Source organism: Triturus cristatus, chromosome 11 (assembly GCF_964204655.1).
Source record: "Triturus cristatus chromosome 11, aTriCri1.1, whole genome shotgun sequence".
NCBI lineage: Eukaryota > Metazoa > Chordata > Amphibia > Caudata > Salamandridae > Triturus > Triturus cristatus.
Window position 1 is genome coordinate 437840051 of NC_140594.1, and position 21315 is coordinate 437861365.

General features: G+C 46.1%; 1 protein-coding gene across 2 annotated transcripts in view; it reads left to right on the forward strand.

Moving 5' to 3' along the window:
- SLC23A2 (solute carrier family 23 member 2) overlaps positions 1 to 14454 on the forward strand; it is an 833120-nt gene extending 818666 nt beyond the window's left edge. For both annotated transcript variants that reach the window (XM_085636370.1, XM_085636369.1), the window contains 2 exons: positions 12330 to 12425; positions 13255 to 14454. In XM_085636370.1, coding sequence (XP_085492496.1) covers positions 12330 to 12425; positions 13255 to 13487 — 329 coding nt within the window. In that variant the 3' untranslated portion in view covers positions 13488 to 14454. The remainder of the gene's footprint in view (positions 1 to 12329; positions 12426 to 13254) is intronic.
- The last annotated feature ends 6861 nt before the right edge of the window (positions 14455 to 21315 follow it).

Sequence of the window (21315 nt, forward strand, 5' to 3'; positions counted from 1 at the left end):
TCCTCTGGGGTTGAGGGGCCTTTGCCCAGTCCAAACCAGTTCTTGAGCACTCTGTTGACATGACTCTGCCTTTCTATTCAGGGTGCAGGGCAGAGACATCAACCGCTCCGCAGGAGGTGGAGCCAGCATTGTGGTAGTAGAGCACAACCGTATTCAGAGCCCAGGTGTACTCCTCCCACCCATCTGACTGCCAATCTTCCTATTCACCACCAGGCTACCTAGCCCTGCCCCTCTGGGTTTCCCCAGCCCTGTCACTCACACAACCAGACTGGCAGATACACATCATAGCAGAGGCGGGCTGAAATGGTCAGGCAAGCAAATACCAACTTTCTAAAAGTGGTATTTGCAAACACAGAATATTAAAATAAACTTTACTAAAAGATGTATTTTACTATTCTGAGTTCAGGCATACTAAACTCGACTTTCTACCATGTTCCCTGGGTCTGTTAGGATCATAGAATGTAACAATTCCAACAGCCCATTCTGGCCTATGGAGAACAGGTAGCCTTACAATAGTGAAAAACGAAAATGGCTGTAATTCACTATTAGGACATGCCACACACATCAGGGCTTGTCCTACCTTATGCTTACAATGCACCCTGCCCTTAGGCCTACCATAGGGGTGACTAATATGAAGTTAAGGGAAGGTTTAGGGACTGGGAAGTGGGTGCACTTGCCCAGTCAGCATGAGAGTACCAGACTGCACGCAGGTTCTGCAATGGCAGACCTTAGATACATTTTACCAGGCCGCTTCTGTGGGTGGCACAACCAGTGCTGCAAGCCCACCAGCAGCATTTGTATTTACAAGCCCTGGGCACTCCTGGTGCACTTTACTGGGGTCTGACAGTAAACCAAATAAGCCAATCATAGAATCCAATGAACATCAACATTTTACCATAGGGAGAGCATATGCACTTTAGCACTGAACAGCAGTGGTAAAGTGTCCAGAGTCATAGAATAGCCAACAACAGGTCAGAAAAAGTACAGGTGGAAGGCGAAAAGTCTAGGGACCATCCGGCCAAAAGGGCCAGGTCCAACACGCAACATATGTATAGTACATTGGTAGATGTGCGGTGAACATTATGCGGTTTATTACCATTGTTGAGTTTGGGGATGGGCCATCACGTATAAAAGGCAAAGACTTGCGCTGTGAAACACACAAAAGGTGATGGGAGGAATGTTTGCAATTTGTCTAACCACTACAGTCGCTCAGAAGCAACAAACCCATTTTTCTTTTGCTCACCAAACCTCCTCAGTTTTGACCCAGCCATATGCAAATCAGTCTTGACCCTGAGTCCTTGTGGAAACAGTCCAGCCCGAACTGCCAGGCCATGTCCCCACTGAACTGGAACTCAATCAACCCAGGGCCAGTTTTGGCTTAGGTATGGGCTCATCAGCTGGGTACTGCTTGGTTCCAGCGACCATGAGACCCACTTGTAGGCATACTCATGCCACTAAGGGCAGTACACGAAACACACAAAAAATGATGGAAGGAATGCGTGCAATTTGTCTAAGCACTGGCGATCGCTGAGTGTAGCATCCCAGCCCATCTTTCTTTTGCTCACCATGCCACCTCAGTTTGGACCTGGCCATACACAGATCCGTCTTGACCCTGCTCCTCATGGGTACAGTCCAGCCCAAACTGCCAGGCCAGGTCCTCCCTGAACTGGAATACAAGCAACCCAGGACCGGTTTCGCCCTAGTTATGGGCGCATCAGCCAAGTTCAGGGAGAACCTGGCCTGTCAGGGCTAGACTCTTCCCATTCCCCAATATACCACATCTACACCTTGTGGGACTTCAGGAATTGTCATATTTGTCTGGCTCAGCTCATAATCATATTCCAGGCCTCCTTTCTGGGCCAAGCTAATTACTGTGCTTCCCAGCAGAGGGATCAAAAGGCTTCCTACACAAAAGGGCCATCATAAGTGATTGACCCAGTTCCTGGGAGAGGAAAGGGGCGGGAAGAAATCTGCATCTTATAATTAGCTTGTCACAGTGCACCTAGGAGTTTTGTTAAGAAGGGATGAGGCAGCTGTATCAGCTAGGAGCAGAGCTGAAGCTCTCATGGGAGCTTTGACCGGAATTCGCTATTTTGGATTGTCCTAGAATGCTGTGCAAGAGAGTTGGAACAGGGGTATAGGAATGATGTGGCATCCTAGGACTAGCCAGGGGTGCCTAGCTGCCAGAACTCTCCAACCCCACTTAAAGACCCCTGCTCAAAGGAGATACAGAGGAGAAGACCCTGGACGTGGGAGTGACAACGACAAAAGGATGTCCAGCAGAAAGGAGAAGCCATTTGATGCCATGCAAAGATGGACAAAGGACTTTGACTCCAGCTGACACCCACGACTGGGATGGGTCTCTCTAGGGCAAGTGACACTGGGCTCCTAATGCCATCTGAGGGCCAGTTGGAGTAAAAGACCTGCTGGGGACCATAGATAATTTTCTTAGGACTTCTGAGGACTAGCCCTGGACTCCGCTGCTGACACATGTTCTCTGCAAACGACCAGGAAGAGGACCTGCGGAGTGCTGCATGGAGGTTGTTCTGCTTGTTGGCTGTGGAGGGGCTGGGAAAGATGCCTCCACAAGCAGAACAGAGCCTGAGCAGTGCAGGCAGAGGACTAGGCCGGCGCAGGGAGCAGTAAAAATCAGGCTACTCATGCTAAGCGCAATTTAGAGGCCAGGAGGACTGAGGAAAATACTCCTATTGCTAAGGTTTAAAGATGAAGAAATGCATCCGAACAGGGCCAGAGATTTGTTGTCCTAAAGATGTGCCTGTTAAAAATGCAAAACGTAAGAAACTGAGTGCCCAGCACTCGGCCCAAGTTCTCTAATTTACTCCCATGGTGTACCTAGTCCCAGGGTCAGCACATCATTAGATATTCTATCCCCCTTGGGAGCAGGCATTCATGGGGCCCACTCCTCATGCTTATTTTCTTCCCTCGGGACCCCAATCTCGCTGGAGGCCAGGATAAATATTTTTCAGCCTTTGGAACTCCGTGTGAGGGAAGGAGCAGTCTGCTCGGTGTAGAAAGAAAGTTCTGACCCAGCACAGGATGCAACGGCTAGTTCAACAGTCCATGTAAAATAATGACGAAAGAAAACCCCAAAAGCTGTAATACAAGATAGATGAGCACAGAAAAAATGGTGGTGCAGATAAGATGACAGTAGTTAACCCTCTTAAAAGTCCCAAAAGTCAGATCAGCAGAAAATCATAAGTACCTCTTATCATGGTTAAAAAGGGACTAAGAATCAGAAGTACTAACGCATCTTCATCTCACAACCCCAGCGATTCTGTAATTCTCAGGGTTAATAACAAAATGGTCTTTTTGAATGCATTAAACCCATTTAATGGTTAGGGAACGTGTTACAGAATCGCTAAATGGGTTTAGGCAAGGAATCACTATTTGGATAGGGCGTATTTAGGGCATCCTTTCCAAATAGTGATTCCTTGTGGTATGTATTAAAGTATTGCTGCAGAGATGCGATGGCTAAACATTAATATTTTACCAACACCCCTTTCGCAATTGGAAAGGGGACTCCAGTGCTTAATTTGAGCCTGTTGGGGTGACCTGCTCTTATTTATTTTTATCAGATCAAAGGTGGCAAAACCGTCAGAAACGGAGAAATCAGGAACTTGCAAGAGTGAGATTAAGGGGCAGGGAGAGTCTGGTAGTGGATTAAAGAGGCATGAGGTGGATTTAAGACTCTGCAGCCGTAGTATTCCGCATGCCGACATTTTCTTTTACCAGCCACGAGCTTCAGAGCAGAACTTCAGGCGCCGGCACTCATTCTTATTTATGGCCCTCAAATTTTTGGGGGAAGTAAGCGGTGGTCCTTTGGGCCACTGCCTACTCTTAAAAAAGTAGGTTTACAAACCTTTCTCTTTTGTATATGCATCCAATTTTTCATTTTTGGAAAACTGGCTTCATTTAAAAGAAAAAAGACTTTTCATCTAAGGAAAACTGGCTTCATTAAAAAAAAAAAAAAAGCAATTGCGTTTTAAAAAATCAGTCAGAGACATGGTGGTCTGCCGACCCCAGCAGGCCCCGATCCCTGCTAGGACAGCAAATCTTAATGGGTCACAATTTGCGACATACCTGATTAATATTTATGAGGTAGGCTAGTTTGCGACCCACTGCGATTTGGTATTTTGTCAACTGACCTGTGGGTGCATAGGTCTTGTAACAAAATACCATTGAATTCGCTAAAAGCTGGTGAGATAATTGCGACCACTTTTAGCGATTTCAGTGTATGTACATCAAGCCAATTGCTACTTAAAGCTGAGCATAAATACGCCTGGATGTTATAAGGGGGATAGCAAGGGACAATTATGTCACTTCAGTTAGCCTTGGAAAACAACACTGAACTGTAAAGGGGAAAAAAATGCAGATCTTTGAGAATTTGGGAGGTATGACTTTGGGAACAAAGCCTTCAGACAGTAATTATTACTGCTTCCCACGGAATGTATGGTTTCTCTGTTCACAGGCCTGGACTGCTCCTCTCTTATTTCCAGGTTTAGAGCGTTGTTACAACTTAGGTGGTACTACAGTGGACGTGCAATACACTATCCTCTGCGGAACCACCAAAGCAGTGGTGCTGACGCCCGTCAGATTAGGATTTATATCCTGGTCTGGTGGGTGATGCTGCAGCGGTCTGTCAGGCTCAGACATCTGACTACACCTTCCGGCACAGTGTGACATATATGCCACACCATGCAGGAACTGGGGGTGCAAAACCAGGGCGGCACTCCATGTACCCCACTCTCCCCCCGCATGTACCCCCAGGCCTTGGAGTGGAAGGGCCTTGTTGCCTCTCCGCCACCCTTTTTTATGGCAAGCTCACTGCTATGAAAAGAGCAGTGTACTGGCAGCTCTTAGTATGCTTGACGGAGCCGCAGCGGCACCACCAGCATATCGGTGCTCCTGACCGCAGGGCGACCGCTGCAGGATCCCTAATCCCTGACCGCCACACTCATATTGCTGCAGGCGAGCCTGTAGTGTGGTTGTGATTGGACCGCCACCACGGGTTCGGTAACTCGTAATAAAGCCCTTCGTGTTGGGCGACTAAGAGTCCAGTCAAGCTACTTCTTGTCTTCACAGAAGGTGTTGGTAGTTTAGAACGTAGCCTGAAATGTGGAATGAGAAGAGGCAATTGCAGTTGGCAACCCAGAAACAGTGTCTAGAAGGGAGTTGAAAACATGAGATGGTAGTTTTAAGAATAACAGAAATACAATGATTCTGTTTTGATGATTCAAAGGCCAGTGTTGTGACTTTCTGTGGAGGTAGCCAGCGTAAGCCATTTGAAGTCTGTTGTCATACTAATAGCCTTTGATGTTATCTGACCATAGAAGAAATCCTTTATGTCGAATTCTCAAATGCTGATGCCCAATTGAACCCCAGCATTGTGGTACTTTGAATCTGTTTTTCTCTTTGTTCTATGGGTATAGCTTTTGCTAGTAGATAGACTATTTTATCAAAATATTTATTTGTCTACTCTTTCGTGCAGCCATGTACTGCACCAGAATTGCTGTTGCACCCTTTGGACATTAAAATATGTTTGAAACTCTACTTGGATACGGCTTCCCTAAATCCAACAAACTCTGCAGCTTTTGGAAAAACAAACCAGGACAAATCCCTGACTAAGCAAGGCTTCCTTGTCTCAAACTCAAAACTTTGTTAGATGGATTGCTTTTTTGTTCTTTTTCAATCCAAATAACAGACTAAAATGTCCACGGCTCAAATGAATTTCATATTTCCCATGTTAATTCACCACTAATCCTTTTTGGGTTCCAGAGTAGCGCGCTACTTGCCGAAAAAGCGCTTTCTAGAATACACCAAGGTAGTATTTAACAAATCTGAAAGAAACACGTTAGTTAGATTCCTCACCTTAGAATATCCCCAGGCGCCAGGCTGGATCCGGAAAGATTTTCGTCAGCAATACCCTTGCGCGTCGCTAGGCGTCGTCTGCGGCTCCGCGACCGTCGTCGGCATCGTGATCGCCGGGATGAGGTCGTCGGAGTACTTATACGCCGACCTCGCGCGCTGAAGTCAGTTCTTCTTTTTTCCGCGCCACGAAGCGCCGATCCGGGAAAAGCATACCCTTTTAGTCACTTTTTGACTAAACTTTTTGAACTCTTTTGGTTCCATTTCCAGTCGACCTCGACTCTGGTGCCGGTAGGAATGCCTGGATTCAAACTTTGTGACGCCTGTCACCGACTGATGTCGGTCACGGATCACCACCGCCGGTGTCTCTATTGCCTTGGGGCTGACCACGATGCCGAGTCGTGCCTCGACTGCCGGGCCTTGACCTCGAAGGCTAGGCGGGAGCGGTCCCGCAAGCTGCTCGAAATCCGGCAGTCGGCTCCGCGCCGCTCACGGTCGAGGAGGAGGTCGAGGGACCGGTCGCGGAGCCGCAGCCATCACCACTCGTCGGGGTCGAAGTCCTCGAATTCAGGTAAGTTGAGGCACAGTAAGAAGAAGTCGAAGAGGCGACATCGCTCTTCTGACTCCCCTCGCTGGTCGCTTGACTCGGCTGAGGGTTCGGGTGGCACCACCCAGGCGGCTCCGTCGGAGCCACAGGAGTCCCGTCCGACCCCATACCCTCCAGTCCCTGGGTCTGACGCGACTGGTGGAGATCAGAGACTTCCTTGTGGCCATGAGGAGCCTGGCTCCACCGTCGATGCCTGCTGGCGCGCCTTCGGGCCCCGCAGGCTCGACTGGGAGGCCTAGCGAGCCGGCGCCTCCGGCCCCGGTGCCGTCATTGACTTCGGTCCTGACACCGCAGACCCCCGCAGGATCCAGGCCTGGAACGCGGTCGACGTCGGTCGACCTTACGACCCCTCCGCCGGCGCCGACCCCTCCGGTGCTGCCCTCGGCGGCGCCTTCGGACGGCGACGTACCCCGGAGCGGCGCCGGATACGGTGCCGATTGATGACCGGTTCATCTTCCGCCCGGTTCCGACCCTTCCACCTGTATACCAGGAGTCGGATGATGGAGACGACTGGGAGGGGTCTGGGGAGCCTCAGGCACAGCAGTGCCAGTTATCTCAGGACTGGGCAGAAGAACTGGGGGATGCCAGTGGTCTTGATACCTCCCCTGACACTGGCTTCATCTCTCCTCCCTCGTTGGCTATGGAGGAGGGTGCTTCGTATTCTGTGGTGCTGCGCAAGGCGGCCGAAGCCCTCGGGCTGGAGCTTCCTGCTGTGGCCGTGAGGACTAATCTCCTCACTGAAGTGCTTCAACCACCGGTAAGCTCCTCGGAGCCTCTGCTGCAGTTCAATGAAGCACTGACCGACGTTCTGATGGGCACCTGGTCCAAGCCCTCCACAGTCCCTCCGTGGACCGGAACGTGGCCCGGCGCCACCACCCTGCACTGGGCGACCCCAGTTTTCTGTTGCTGCACCCCACGCCCGAGAGCCTGGTTATCCAGGCCTCTACCTCCCAGACCACATTCCCGTCCGCTTACCCGGATGGGGAATCCAAAAGGTTGGGTCAGTTTGGGAAGAAACTGTCCTCCCTTAGTTTGGGGTTGCGGTCTATCAACACTGCGTGCCTTTTGGACCGTTACACCAACTTCTTGTGCGACACGGTGGAGGACGTGCTGCCCCAGTGTTCTGAGGAGGCCCGGACACGGCTCGCCCAGGGTCTTGCCGAGGGGCGGGATGCGGCACGGTATTCAATCCGATGTGGACTGGACACAAAGGACTCGCTAGGCAGGGCAATTGCGACCACGGTGGCGATTCGTCGCCATGCCTGGCTGAGATCCACGAACTTCTCCGGGAATGTCCAGAGCACCCTCATGGACATGCCCTTTGATGGCCGTCGCCTTTTTGGCGACAAAGCGGATAGTGCGCTGGAGTGCTTTAAGGACTCCAGGGCTACGGCCAAGTCCTGGGGCCTCTCAGCCCCGCGCCCGCCAACTTCTGCTTTTCGCCCCTTTCGTGGTCAAGGAAGGGGCGCCCCCTCACGTCTGTCTAGCCACAGGCCGCAGAACCAGCCTTAACGCGGTCGCGGACGTGGATTCGGCCGAGGCGGAGCAGGGGGACAAAGAGCCGGTCCGTCCACATCTGCCCCAGCAGCACCCACCTCAAAGCCTTCCTAGTCCGAGCTTTCAGACCCATTCCACGCCAGTGGGAGGCAGAGTTCGCTATCACATGCTCCACTGGCGTACCATCACATCGGACAGATGGGTGCTGCAAATCGTCCGAAGGGGCTACTCCCTCCCCTTCGAGGCGACCCCTCCAGCCATGCCACCGCAGTACCACTGCATGTCGGGGAATCACTTGCAACTTCTGCAGGAGGAATGGCCATCGAGCGCGTTCCTGCCCCAGAAGTAGGTTGGGTTGTTGTTCCCACTACTTTCTGGTTCCCAAGAAGGGCAAAGGGGGCCTACGCCCTATCTTGGACATCAGGAGCGTCAACGCCTTCCTCCGGAAGGAGATGTTCAAGATGCTCACCTTAACTCAGGTTCTGGGTGCCCTAGGCCCTGGAGACTGGATGGTAGCGTTGGACTTGCAGGACGCTTATTTCCACATCCCCGTGCTACCGGCCTTACCTGTAGTTCACGGTAGGCCACGAGCACTTTTAGTTTACCGTGCTCCCCTTCGGCCTCACCAGTGCCCCTCGGGTGTTTCCGAAAGTGATGGCGGTGGTCGCAGCTCACCTGCGCAGATTAGGGGTTCTAGTCTTCCCCTATCTCGATGACTGGTTGTTGAAGGCGGGCTCGCCCCAGGCAGACTACGGCCGACCTCCTGCATTTGCTGGGGTTTTCTATCAATGTACCGAAGTCACATCTGAGTCCCTCCCAGAAGCTCCTCTTGATCGGAGTGGTTCTAGACTCGGCGCAGTTCCGGGTCTATCCTCCGGAACAGCGGGTTCGGGATATTCAGGCTCTGATTCCGATCTTTCGGCCTTTATCCCGGGTTTCGGTCAGGTTGGTGCTGCGGCTTCTGGGTCTGATGGCCTCCTGCATCCTGCTGGTACATCACGCCAGGTGGCGGATGCGGGCTCTGCAGTGGGACCTGAAGTTTCAGTGGGCCCAGCATCGGGGCAACCTGTCCGACCATGTCTTGGTCTCAGAGGGCACTGCACGGCAGTTGCAGTGGTGGCTCACGGACCGCGATTGGGTCAGTGGCAGATCCCTCTCCCTTCCCCAACCGAAGCACACAGTAGTGACGGATGCGTCCCTCCTGGGATGGGGGCGGGGGGCCACATGGGAGAGGCGGAGATCAGAGGCCTCTGGTCTCCGGCGGAGTCCCGGCTCCATATCAACCTGTTGGAGCTGTGGGCGATCCGGCTTGCACTGAAGCCATTCCTTCCCTCTGTTCGGGGAAGTGTGGTGCAGGTGTTCACGGACAACACCACCGCCATGTGGTATTCCAACAAACAGGTCGGGGTGGGTTTGTGGGCCCTTTGTCAGGAGGCTCTGCACCTCTGGACATGGCTGGAACATCAGGGCATCACCCTGGTGGTTCAACACCTGGCGGGCTCTCTGAACGCGAGGGCAGACGAACTCAGCCGCCGGTGCATGATGGATCACGAATGGCGTCTGAACTCGGACGTGGCGCAAGGCCTCTTTCGACAGTGGGGAGAGCCTTGGTTAGATCTATTCGCCACCGAAGAGAAAGCGCAATGTCAGCAGTTCTGCGCGTTGGAATTTCCAAGGCGGCACTCGCTCGGAGACGCTTTTCGTCACGAGTGGAGTTGCGGTCTGTTGTACCACTTCTGCCCAGAGTGCTGAAGATGATGAGGCACGACCGGGCCCAAGTCATCCTTGTGGCTACGGATTGGGCACGAAGATACTGGTATCCCGAGCTACTCAGTCTATCGATCGATCCCCCGATTTAACTGCCTCTTCAGGAGGACCTTCTGTCGCAGCAGCAGGGGACGGCCCTTCACCCGAACCTGTACAGCCTCCACCTCCATGCGTGGAGATTGAGCGGCGGCAGTTGATGCCATTTGACTTGCCTCCTGAAGTCTGTAATGTTATTCTGGCAGCCAGGCGTCCCTCCACAAAATCGGTATACGCCTGCAGGTGGAACAAATTTGTGGCATGGTGCACAGCAAAGGCTGTGGATCCCTTTCCGCCCCTCTTTCTGAGGTTCTCCTCTTTCTTCTTTCCCTGGCCCAGCAGGGCTCTGCTCTGGGCACCCTCAAGGGTTACCTTTCGGCTATTTCTGCTTTCTTAAGGCTTCCTGATCAGCTATCTCTTTTTAAATCCCCTGTTGTTTCTCGATTCTTAAAGGGCATTACTCACATGTTTACTCCTGTCCCTTTCGTAATGCCTCAGTGGGATTTGAATCTAGTATTGACCTATCTGATGTGCGCTCCCTTTGAGCCACTTCATAATTGTCCCCTTCGTCTTCTGACTCTTAAGACTGCTTTCCTGGTTGCCATCACCTCTGCTAGAAGCTCTATCTTCTAAGCCTCCTTTCCTTTCTGTTCATCCGGACAAAGTTGTTCTCAGGACTCGTCCTTCCTTTCTCCCTAAGGTGGTAACTGCCTTTCAAATCGGCCAGTCTGTTACACTGCCCACCTTCTTTCCGCCTCCGCATCCCTCGAAAGAGGAAGAGAGGCTACACCGTCTGGACCTAAAACGGGCGCTGTCCTTCTATCTGGACAGCACCAAACAGTTCCGGGTAGACGACCAACTCTTTGTTGGCTACGTGGGTGCTAAGAAAGGGCGGGCGGTGCACAAGCGAACCATCTCTCGGTGGGTTGTTTTGTGTATCAAGGCCTGTTATTCCTTAGCTAAAAAGGAACCTCCTGTGGGGCTGAAGGCCCATTCCACTCGGGCCACAGTGGCGACCACTGCCCTGGACCGGGGAGCCCCCTTGCAGGACATTTTCAGGCAGCAATGTGGTCTTCGCTGCACACGTTTGCCAAACATTATTGCCTGGATAGCCAAGTCCGGAGAGACTGCTTCTTTGGCCGTTCCGTTCTCCAGGACTTCCTGGTGTGATCTTGGTTCGCAGACCCACCTCCGGGGTTGGTATTTGTTGGGTTATCTATTCTAAGGTCAGGAATCTAACTAACGTGTTTCTTTCAGATGAACAAGTTACTTACATTCGGTAACGATATATCTCTAAGAAACATTAGTTTAGTTAGATTCCTCACCGACCCACCCATCCACCCCGTTCTGCGAACCGATATCTAGGGTTAAGGTCATCCCTTTCAGGGCCCTAGATTCTTGGCACCAGTGTCGGTCTCGTGCATGCTCTGCGTTCCTGGCGCGGAAAGCTATGTACAAGAACTGACATCAGCGCGCGAGGGCGGCGTCTAAGTACTCCGACGACGTCATCCTGGCGATCACGATGCCGACGACGGACGCGGAGCCGCAGACGACGCCTAGCGACGCGCAAGGGTATTACTGACGAAAAATCTTTCCGGATCCAGCCTGACGCCTGGGGATATTCTAAGGTGAGGAATCTATCTAACTAATGTTTCTTACAGATATATCGTTACCGAAGGTAAGTAACTTGTTCGCTAGGGTAAATGTATACTTCCCATGGTTATGATGCTTCAATCAATCAGGGATTGGTGAAGCGCACTACTCACCCGCGAGGATCACAAGGCGCGGTGGGGGGGTGGTTTCCCGCAGCTTCGTCTCATCTGAATAGCCACGTCTTGAGAATCTTCCTGAAAGCTTGCAGTGTGGGGGTTTGTCTGATGCGGAGTGGGAGTTTCTTCCAGGTCTTGGCTGCAATGTAGGAGAAGGATCGCCACCCGCTCAGTGTCTGCAGATGCGTGGGATTTCCTCTAGGGCAAGATCAGTGGGTCGGAGGCTTCTTTTGGGTGTGTAGAAGGGTCTGATGTTGTGGAGGGATTTGTAGATGTGAGTGAGGAGCTTGAAGGTCACTCTCTTTTCGATGGAGAGCCAGTGGAGTACTTGTAGGTGTTGGGTGATGTGGTGTTGTCATGGGAGGCCGAGGACAAGTCTAGCTGCGGCGTTCTGGATTGCCTGGAGTTTGAGGAGTAGAGATTGTTTATTCCGATGTAGAGGGCATTTCTGTAGTCTAGTCTGCTGGTTATAAGTGCGTGGGTGACAATCCTGCTGGATTTTGTGGGGGGATCCATTTTAAGATCTTGCGGAGAGTGTTGAAAGATGTGAAGGGTACGGCGTTGAACTGTCGCTGCATGATGAGGGAGGAGTCGAGTATGATTCTGAGGTTGCAAGCATGGTTCGTGGGTGTGGGAGGTTTGCCGAGAGTGATGGGCCACCAGGTGTTGTCCCATGCTGGGGAGGTGGAGCCGAGGACTTCAGTTTTCTCTGAATTGAGCTTTAATTTGTTTAATTCGCAACTCAGTCCTTCTCTTCTGTTTTACAGGGATCGCCGAAATCGACCAAGTATTAAATGTTCTCCTCACAACAGCCATGTTTGTGGGTGGCTGCGTGGCCTTTATTTTGGACAACACTATTCCAGGTAAGTTTGGAAAAGGTTAATCTTGGTGTCTCATCATAAGTGATTTTTCGAGTGGCTTTAGTAACATATTTTTTTTAATTGTGAGCAAAGCTTTACTACAAGAGCTTACATTACAATACAGATTTTTTGCCCCTGCCTGGATCCCTGTGAAATGTGGTTTTAAACAATGTGAAGCTGCATTATACTTTACTAGATTTTGCAATGATTGGCCAAAGCAGTAAGCAATCAAAAATGCAGTTTAACGTAGAACATTTGATTGATGTTAGGTGATGTAAAAGACCAACTAAGGTGAAGTAGAAGATCACATTAAAAAATAGGCTCTAGTAATTTACAAGATATTCCATTGCCCTATTGCAGTGTATCTGAGTCAAGTCATAGGTGCCCATCGGTAGATTCATCTCAACATCCCAACACTGGATAAAATGTTCTTACCAAGTTTGATCATGGATGATGAACCATTCCTGAACTTTGTGTCCCCTACACCTTGAACTGAACTCACCTATATAAACTCCTTAAAATCTCTACACTTTCATTCAAAAAGAAAACCAACTTTTATAATATCATGTTCTCAAATCCCACACGACACAAGCATGTAAATATTATAGATGTATTTTCGTCAGGCAAGCAATTGATACACAAATCTAAAAACTGTAGCTTGTGGTGCTGTAATGGAACTCAAAGTTAAGTAGCACTTCAAATTCAAGGGCTGATAGATGTGTTCTCACAAAGGGCATCAATTTACGACCTCCCAAATGACAGATACTAGCTAAAGTGCCAGAACACCTCTTTTTGAAGATATTGAAAATATTTTTGTTTTTGTTTTTTGTAGGTTCTCCAGAGGAGCGAGGCATAAAGAAGTGGAAGAAAGGAACAGGCAAAGGGAGCAAAGATATCGAAGGCATGGAGTCCTATGACCTGCCCTTTATCATGAACTTTATCCGAAAGTATAAATGCTTCAGCTACCTCCCTATAAGCCCCACTTTTGCAGGTTATCCCTGGAAGAACTCAAGGAAAAATAGCAAGAGCCGGAGTCCTGAGGACGACTCTGAGGCCACTGTATAACCCTGGCTTATGCCTCTGTTAGTAGTTCTAGTAACAGATGTGTTAGCATTTTTCTGCTCGTTAAAGGAGCAGGAAAGGATGTTTTTGTATATCTGCATTTACATTTCAGAGCAATCGGGGGCTGTGGCCTGGGTGCAAAAAAAGGCTTTAGTTTTCTGAAAAATGGAATCGTCAACACTACCATCGTTTTTTTCATTATTAGAGAAGGAATTCTAATCATTGCTGAAGCTAATTTGCTGGAAACAAAGAGTGAACTGCAGCTTGTTTACAGAGAGCCCGTCTGCCGATAGCCCCCAGCATCTACAATAATGGCCAATTGTACCACGGACAACCTCGAAGTGAAAACTTAACCTTTCTTCCCCCTTTATGACTCCATTATTGCGAGTCGCCTATTTTGATGTTCGTAGACATTTGAAAAAAGTGAAATTGAGAATTTTTTTGATTGGGGGGGTGGGGTGTTTTAGGCACGATGGTCGCAAACGTACATTATGTAAGTTTCATCTGTGTTTATTTCACATTTCAGTATATAACTTTATCAATTATATATGTTCATGCCGTATTGTTGAAACCACAGTTACCAAGTTGATGTTATTATGACAGTGTTTCAAACATGTCTGAAGAGTCCCACCAGCCAGCTTTCAAGTAATTTTGCATAAACTAAAGATACGTTTTGTGTGTATAGGTCTGTGTGTCTAATTATATAGACACATACATTGTTCTGCTGGAATATAGCGCACAATTATAACACTCTACAAAAATGTGATTATTGTGGCACAGTTTTAAAGACCTTCAAAACTCATCTATAACCAAAATCTGTAGAATTCTGCTTCATGCAGGAGACAAATATGCTGCAATTGCTAGTAACATGTAGAGGTGTCTGCTATTCAAGAAAACACTGGATTCAGTATTTTGCAGCTCAGGAGAAATGTTCTGTGCAATAAATCACTTCTGCGAAAAGTCTTCTTTACACAGTAGCGCCCGACTCGCTTAACAATGATCATTAAATAGGACTCTGGCTAGGTGTAGCCTGCTGGTGTCCACTGGTTGCCGTGCTGGGCTACCTACTGTTGCAACTAGTTTATGATTTAATGAGATACATTTTCTTCCTAGTTTAGTATAGCAAAATAACTTCTGCAACATCCAGAGATACAGGTCATTATACATATTTAATTGTATTGTTACCTTTGTGGGGATACAGAAGTGTTCCTCCAGAATGAAGAGCTTGTTAAGCGGACAATGAGGAAATGTTAAGGAAGTCATCCTAGATATAGTTTACTGCCCACAAGAATGTCCACTTTTCTGCAGTATTGCTTTTCTGAACAGGTTACTTACTTGTGTTTACCTAGCTGACCAGAGATCTCTTTTAGTTTTCTTGGTAATCACATTGCAAGCCCTAGTGGAAAAGTACCACATACACCCTGAAGCACTAAGAGTGGATGACAAAAGATTACTTTTTTTTCCTTGAGGGAACAGTGTTCTTGGAAACTGTCCAGACTGCACAGGAGGCTTGATATATTCTGTATGTCCTATTGCATTCCAGCCTGTGTTTGCCAGTAAACATAATGCTATTGCTTCCACCTCCTTTCAATTCAATTAACGGGACCCCCCTCCATATTGTGTAACGATCAGAAATTGTGCTATAGCATCGTGTTCATGACCCAAATCTTACTTTACTTCTATTGTGTTCCTCATTTTTATATTAAAGGAAATGCTTCTTCATTTTCCACACAGTTCAGTCCAAGAAACATTGTATATTCTCTTATATTTTTCCAGTTTTGCCTTGCTGGCTCAAGGATATACATATATATACACTCACACTTTTCTACCTTTTAATGTTTAAACAGTCAAACCTCCATCTCAAAAGAGTTTGATTTGAGAGGTCATTATGTGCTGTCGGAGGACAAGAAGTTGAATGTTAACATGTAGGTGCCAAAGTCGATCTTTTTAGTTCAGGCCACTTCTTTCCATTGCTCTGACACAAGGTGGTACTTGCACGCAAGCACAACAGCTATGCTTGTAGCACCTGCCGCTTTTTTTGGTCATTGAGGTTTGTGAATGGCTTCAAGCTCAGCAAGACAGTCCTGACTGATCCATAACACCTCACACAAACAAGGCTATCCCACAGTGTAAAAAAGTTTTTGGGAATTTCCTCGAGTCGTTCTTTTTTACTACTCCAAAGGTCCACAGCGTGGATGGGCAGGGAATCAGATCTTTGTTGCCTTTTTCAAGCAGTTCCAGGTGTGTACCCCTTTATTCTACTAGTCCTTAGAGGTACTCAGAACCTTGTTTGTATCAAGAGTCCACACTTAGGACATGCTCATAGTGCTCTGGAATGTCGAGTACAAGAATATTGTGAAACACTACTGTCATAGACATAATGTCAGAGACGAAAATATTGAAAGGTATGTGCTTATAAAGAAGTATACATTTACTATTTTAAATTCCACCTCTAAGGACCTTGAAGATATGTATATCTTCAAGGTACATTTATGTGGAGTTGGGTATAGAAAATCTATACATACCTACCTTTCGTCATTTTAGTCCCTGATATTTTGTGTACAATATTTCCTGTACAATATTAAGAATCTACACTTGGCACGCTATATCTGGTTCTTAGATCATCTAACGAATAGCCATGTCTACCCTTCTTGAAACTAGATGGGCTCCTAAATTTTGTATTCTCTAACAATGGAAAACATTTTTTCTTCTTCTAATTGGAAGTTTTTGTTGATAAGTATCTGATAGGAGAGCTTACAGTCCCTCAGTTTCATTTTGGATTGTTCTCTCTATCGCTTATTTCTTTGATATCCAATTATCCTGTTGCATATTGTTGTAGGACAGCTACAATGGGCTCTCTGCAAGCATTCTACAAACACAGTTGTCTGAATGTGAAAGACGTTTGAACAGCCTGCTAGCCCTCAAATTTACACTGACCTCAAGTTCGCTGATTCTCCAATGAACTTGAAATAGAAGGATGTTACAGGTATTATTAAAGAAAAACTACTCCTCTGTTGTTATTTTGGTACTTTTACTTCATTTGCTCCTTTACATTACCATGCTTACATACCATCCCAGGCTAATCAGCACCATAGAAGTATAAAGTTCATTGTTCGTATTAGTGACTGAACAAGTTAATTAGGGAGATGCATAGGCAAAATTATAAAAAGCTGTTTTTCCATACACATACCTGCTTATGGCAGAGTTTCTAGTCCCAAACTGGAATAATATTCCTAAAAATTATTACTAGAGGAGGACCACTGAATTAAGACGACTCAAGTTACAACTGTAATTTTCCTGCCTTCCCAAATGTAGCTGATAAAAACACCTAGATCGAAACATTTCCATTCAGCTAAAATTTGATAGTTCACTAACCTGCAGTTTTGGTTCCGTAGTAGTGGCAGTCTTCTTTGTGTGTCAAATTATTTGATCTCCATTGGGGGGAGATATTACTTTTTAGTCAATATTGATGGTTTTATTTCCTACATCCATTACAGATGTCCCTATAAAGTCTGGATTTCCTTATAGAATGCTCAAAAACTGGGCTGCATTGGCGCTCACTGGTAGGATTCCACCACTGTGGCCTCCAGTATGTTATAGCCGCTACCTCACAAATATACATTTTATAATCTTGTTCTTTTTCTTTCAATCCCATAGTTCTATTTACAATTTTTCACTGAGGACACCTGGGGAGTTTGTCTTTGTGGGTGAAGATGGAGAAGGCTGGGTAGGGTGTGTATGGGGTTGTCCCACCACTTGTAAAAATGTTAGGGTTTATAAATTATTTTATGCTTATCAATGAATAGCATCACTCGTTCAGTATACAACTCGAAAGGGTTATTTGTCATTTTTGTATGTAAATAGAAAGGTGGAGACAGTCAGAATCTGATAGACGATTTCAAAGGGAGTTAAAAAGGTATTAGCAGATTGTTCCATGCTTATTCAAATAGAAGTATTTCATGTATATTCATCTTGTAGAATCTTTCACAACATTGCCTAGGAAGCTCTAACTAGTCATACTTGAGTCAGCTCACCCCTAATTGTGCCAAAGCGTGTGGATTGCTGTAAACGGCGTTTGGACCAAAATGAAGGGTTAGGTCTAGAGATATCCATGTTCTGTCTCCAAAGATGGAACGAGTGCCTGATTACTAGATCATTGAACAAACATTACAATTGCGAAAATATGCTTTGGGTTATGTCAGTTAGAGCAGGCGAATTGTGGCTCCCAGACTTAAGTTTAATATTAAGATTATTGATTTTTATGGAGTGCATCCTTATTAGATTCGCATCCTTATTGGATTTTGGCTACAGACCACATTAGCTGTCTGCTGCGGAGCGCTAATGTCATCCATTATACCTACAAGTCACAGTATATTGCCGATTCTTGTATACTGCATGATTTACTTTAAAATATGGCTTTCTTGTGGCATTAAGTCATTCCTACAATATCACATGCATGGCGCAATAGCATCACTGTGCCCTATTTTGTTTTTTACAGGTGTACATTCAGAATGCAAGAGTTGGTATTTGTAAGCACTTACATTTTTTTATATTGCGATCTTGTGGTAAAAATGCAGTGGTAACGTGCAACATTTGTTGTCTAATTACTAATATGAGTATCTCTTGATTGTATGTGTAACTTATAGTGATTCTTGCTGACATCAAAAGAGATACCTTATCTCAAATTATGACTTTGAGGGACACTAGTCAAATAATCTACCCATTTGAAGAGTTGTGCTGTCCATCACTATCCTCTATTTTTTGTGAGTGTCTTTTCAAGATAAAGTACCTCCAACTTTCAAGATTTTGATTTCGAATTGTAGAATATATAGGGGAGCATTAATAATTCACCTTGGCTGATGTTTTTTAGACAACTTGCCATTTTTCTACTGGTTACTATAGCAAGGTTCATTCTTAATGACTTTTGAAGTAAAAATTCCACCTTATCGTAGCCCAGGGTTGTTAAATTTGCTAAATTTGTTAGACTGAAGATCAGCGGTAGCACTTCTAGAAAACAAATGTTAGTTTTACAAACTTAAAAAATCAGTACATAATAAATTGCTTATTATGCTATTGCTTAGTGCTTTCCTAAAAGGTCTTTTCTGTTGCATTCTAGGTTTACAAGGATCATGTTACTTTCATAGCATTAATGGTTGCTCTACAATGATTAGTGTGAGCTAATTTAATACCATCAAATGGAACTTTGGTTACCTCTTCTAGCTAGCGATAGTCTGTGTTCCAGTACAGTTTTACCGAGTCCTCATAAAGTGTAGTAGTTGCAGTTGATTTCTGCTTTCAAATGATATCCTTTGCCAGAAATTTCAAGTTGTGTATTTGGTCGGACAGCTGTGGGGTCATTTGGGCTATACACCTGCAGTAATGCAAGAGAGTGGTTTGTTGAATTGTGAACCATTCGTTCTACCACCTGTGATTATACTCTAACATACTTTTCTCAGACTGCTATTGTTAAAAGCAAATAGGTGAATAGATTTTAAAATGGTGCATGCCATTATCATCTAAAATGTGTTTGCAGGAAAACATTTTTTGACCATTCACCTTCCAAAAATATTCTCTACTCCTTTATCTTAAGTCACAGAAAAACACGGGTCACTATTTCCAAAGAGCCTTGCAATTCGTGGCGAGATCTCCACACTGCAGTTTCTCATTGCCGAGATTTCACCACGACTGCAGAGGCTCTTGTGAATTGGGCCATTAGTGGTGCTGTCCTATTGCACTCCTTTGCACGATGGCCACAGGGATGTATTTCATTCACACCAACTTACTCCTTTCCCCTATTAGGTAGTTAGGATACAAAGTAAATGAAAGGTTAGTCTTTGCTGTGAAATCTTAGTGATGCACTAAGTTGAACACTTCCCATGAATGACCATCTGACGAGAGGCACCAGCCCTGACATGGCAGCTCCCATATTTTCTCTAAACCTATCAGCCACTGACAGAAAGATCCTTATTGACGTCTGCCAACAGGCTGCTTCAGTGGTCTGCTGCCTGGCTCTAATACCATCCACAGTGCACTGACATATCGTGGATATTTACATGGTTAGACTCTGTCATTGACATAACAAGACTTTTTCATGAGATATGGTGGTGCCTGCATATTAACATGCAGGGTCTAATGTCACCACTATGTGGCATACTGTCTGTATTATGCTTACTAGTAATATGTTAAGAAAATGCTTGTCATGATGTTGAAATAAACTAGCTCTTGGCAGAAGTGACAATTTCAAATGTTTACATCATAGTGCAAGTAACGACATCTGCTCTGCCGAATTTTAATGTGCATGAAAAGAATCCTTTATACAGAAGGATTTGGTACCCAAGACCCTGTTACCCTGCAGCGAAGCAGACTACTTTTTCTAAGTTTAATCTAACCCATGCATTTAAATCGTCCCTATCAAACACAAAATCGATCATTCGCACGCCTACATTTAAGTGATACCATGTAAGTTTTCTGGGATTCCATTGTTCATTCCTGCTTATGTATATACGCTACACTTTATTCATTCACTTAGCACAGGTGAGAGAGAGAAATGCTGTCCTTTCCTCTGAAAAAGAGGGACATAGATCCTTTGTGGCCTGTGCCAAGTGAGCGAAAGAAGAATGTTTGATGCATAGAAGGGTGAAATGACAACAATAATTCTAAGCTGATAGACATATCTTGACTTTGTCGATTTGTATAATTGCATCTGCATCTGCATCTACATACAAATCAGATATACAATAAGTAACTATTACTGTCCTAAAATTCCACTAAATTGTTCTGGTATAAAGTTAAACTAAGAGTCTGAAAGGCAAATGGTGTGCACGTCCCCAAGAAAATGGAGATGGCGCTCTAGAACCATAATAAACTGTTGTAATATATTTTTTAAATAGGATTTTAATGTTTTTTTTTATGTTTTCCAATCGTCAAAAACACTTATTACACAGGAGGTGATATTGGTTTAAAACCACAGTGGTTTAAACAAAAACAAAAAAAAAAGAACATGTAAAATACACTGGGTTTGTCTGCCTTTTGAAATGCACTATAAAAAAATAAATGAATCAGAGGATATGTGAAGGCTATGAGTGGCGGTGGGGGGTGATTTGTTTATTTGCGATGGTTTGTATCCACTCTGCCCCAAACCCTGATCACAGATGTAGAGTATTTTTTGGGCCAGTTTTAATTTCAAACGCTTCACCTTTTATAGATACCTACCATAGTTTCCATGGAGGTGCCCAATCATACAGCAGACCATGCATATTCCTGTCTAGCCTGGATCTTCAAAATGGTGCATAGAACATGTGTGATCCCCTTATTGTTGGGTGGGAAAACTTTTCAACCTGGAAAATATCTTCTATTGAAGTACCAGGAGAAGATTAATCAGTAAAGTCTGTACATTTTCAGGTCCACAAATAGTTTAGGAGCACCAGGGCATTGGGGCTTGATTTGCTCTGAGATGTTGGAACTAAAATGTTCTGACATAAAGCATACCAGTTTCTAATCATGTGATTCAAACTTTTGTAGCTTGTGCTTTTAAACTACTGGGGATTACTCGGGGCAATATTCCTTCATTTTTAACTCCGCTGACGTAAACCACAAAGCACTATATGCAATAGACTGCCAGGGAGGGTCCACAGGTAGCTCAACTACCAGTTTAATAATTCATGTTGTCTTCTACAACAGGCGCTGCACATCATTCAACCAGTTGTGTCTGCAGCCTGTTCCCGCCTTTCTTGTCAGTCTGAAGAAAAGTAGAAAGATCAGACGAGTCCATCAGACTTCTTTAACAGTTTATCAGTTTCCTAGTCTCTTTGGGTTCTGCCAAGCAGTAAAT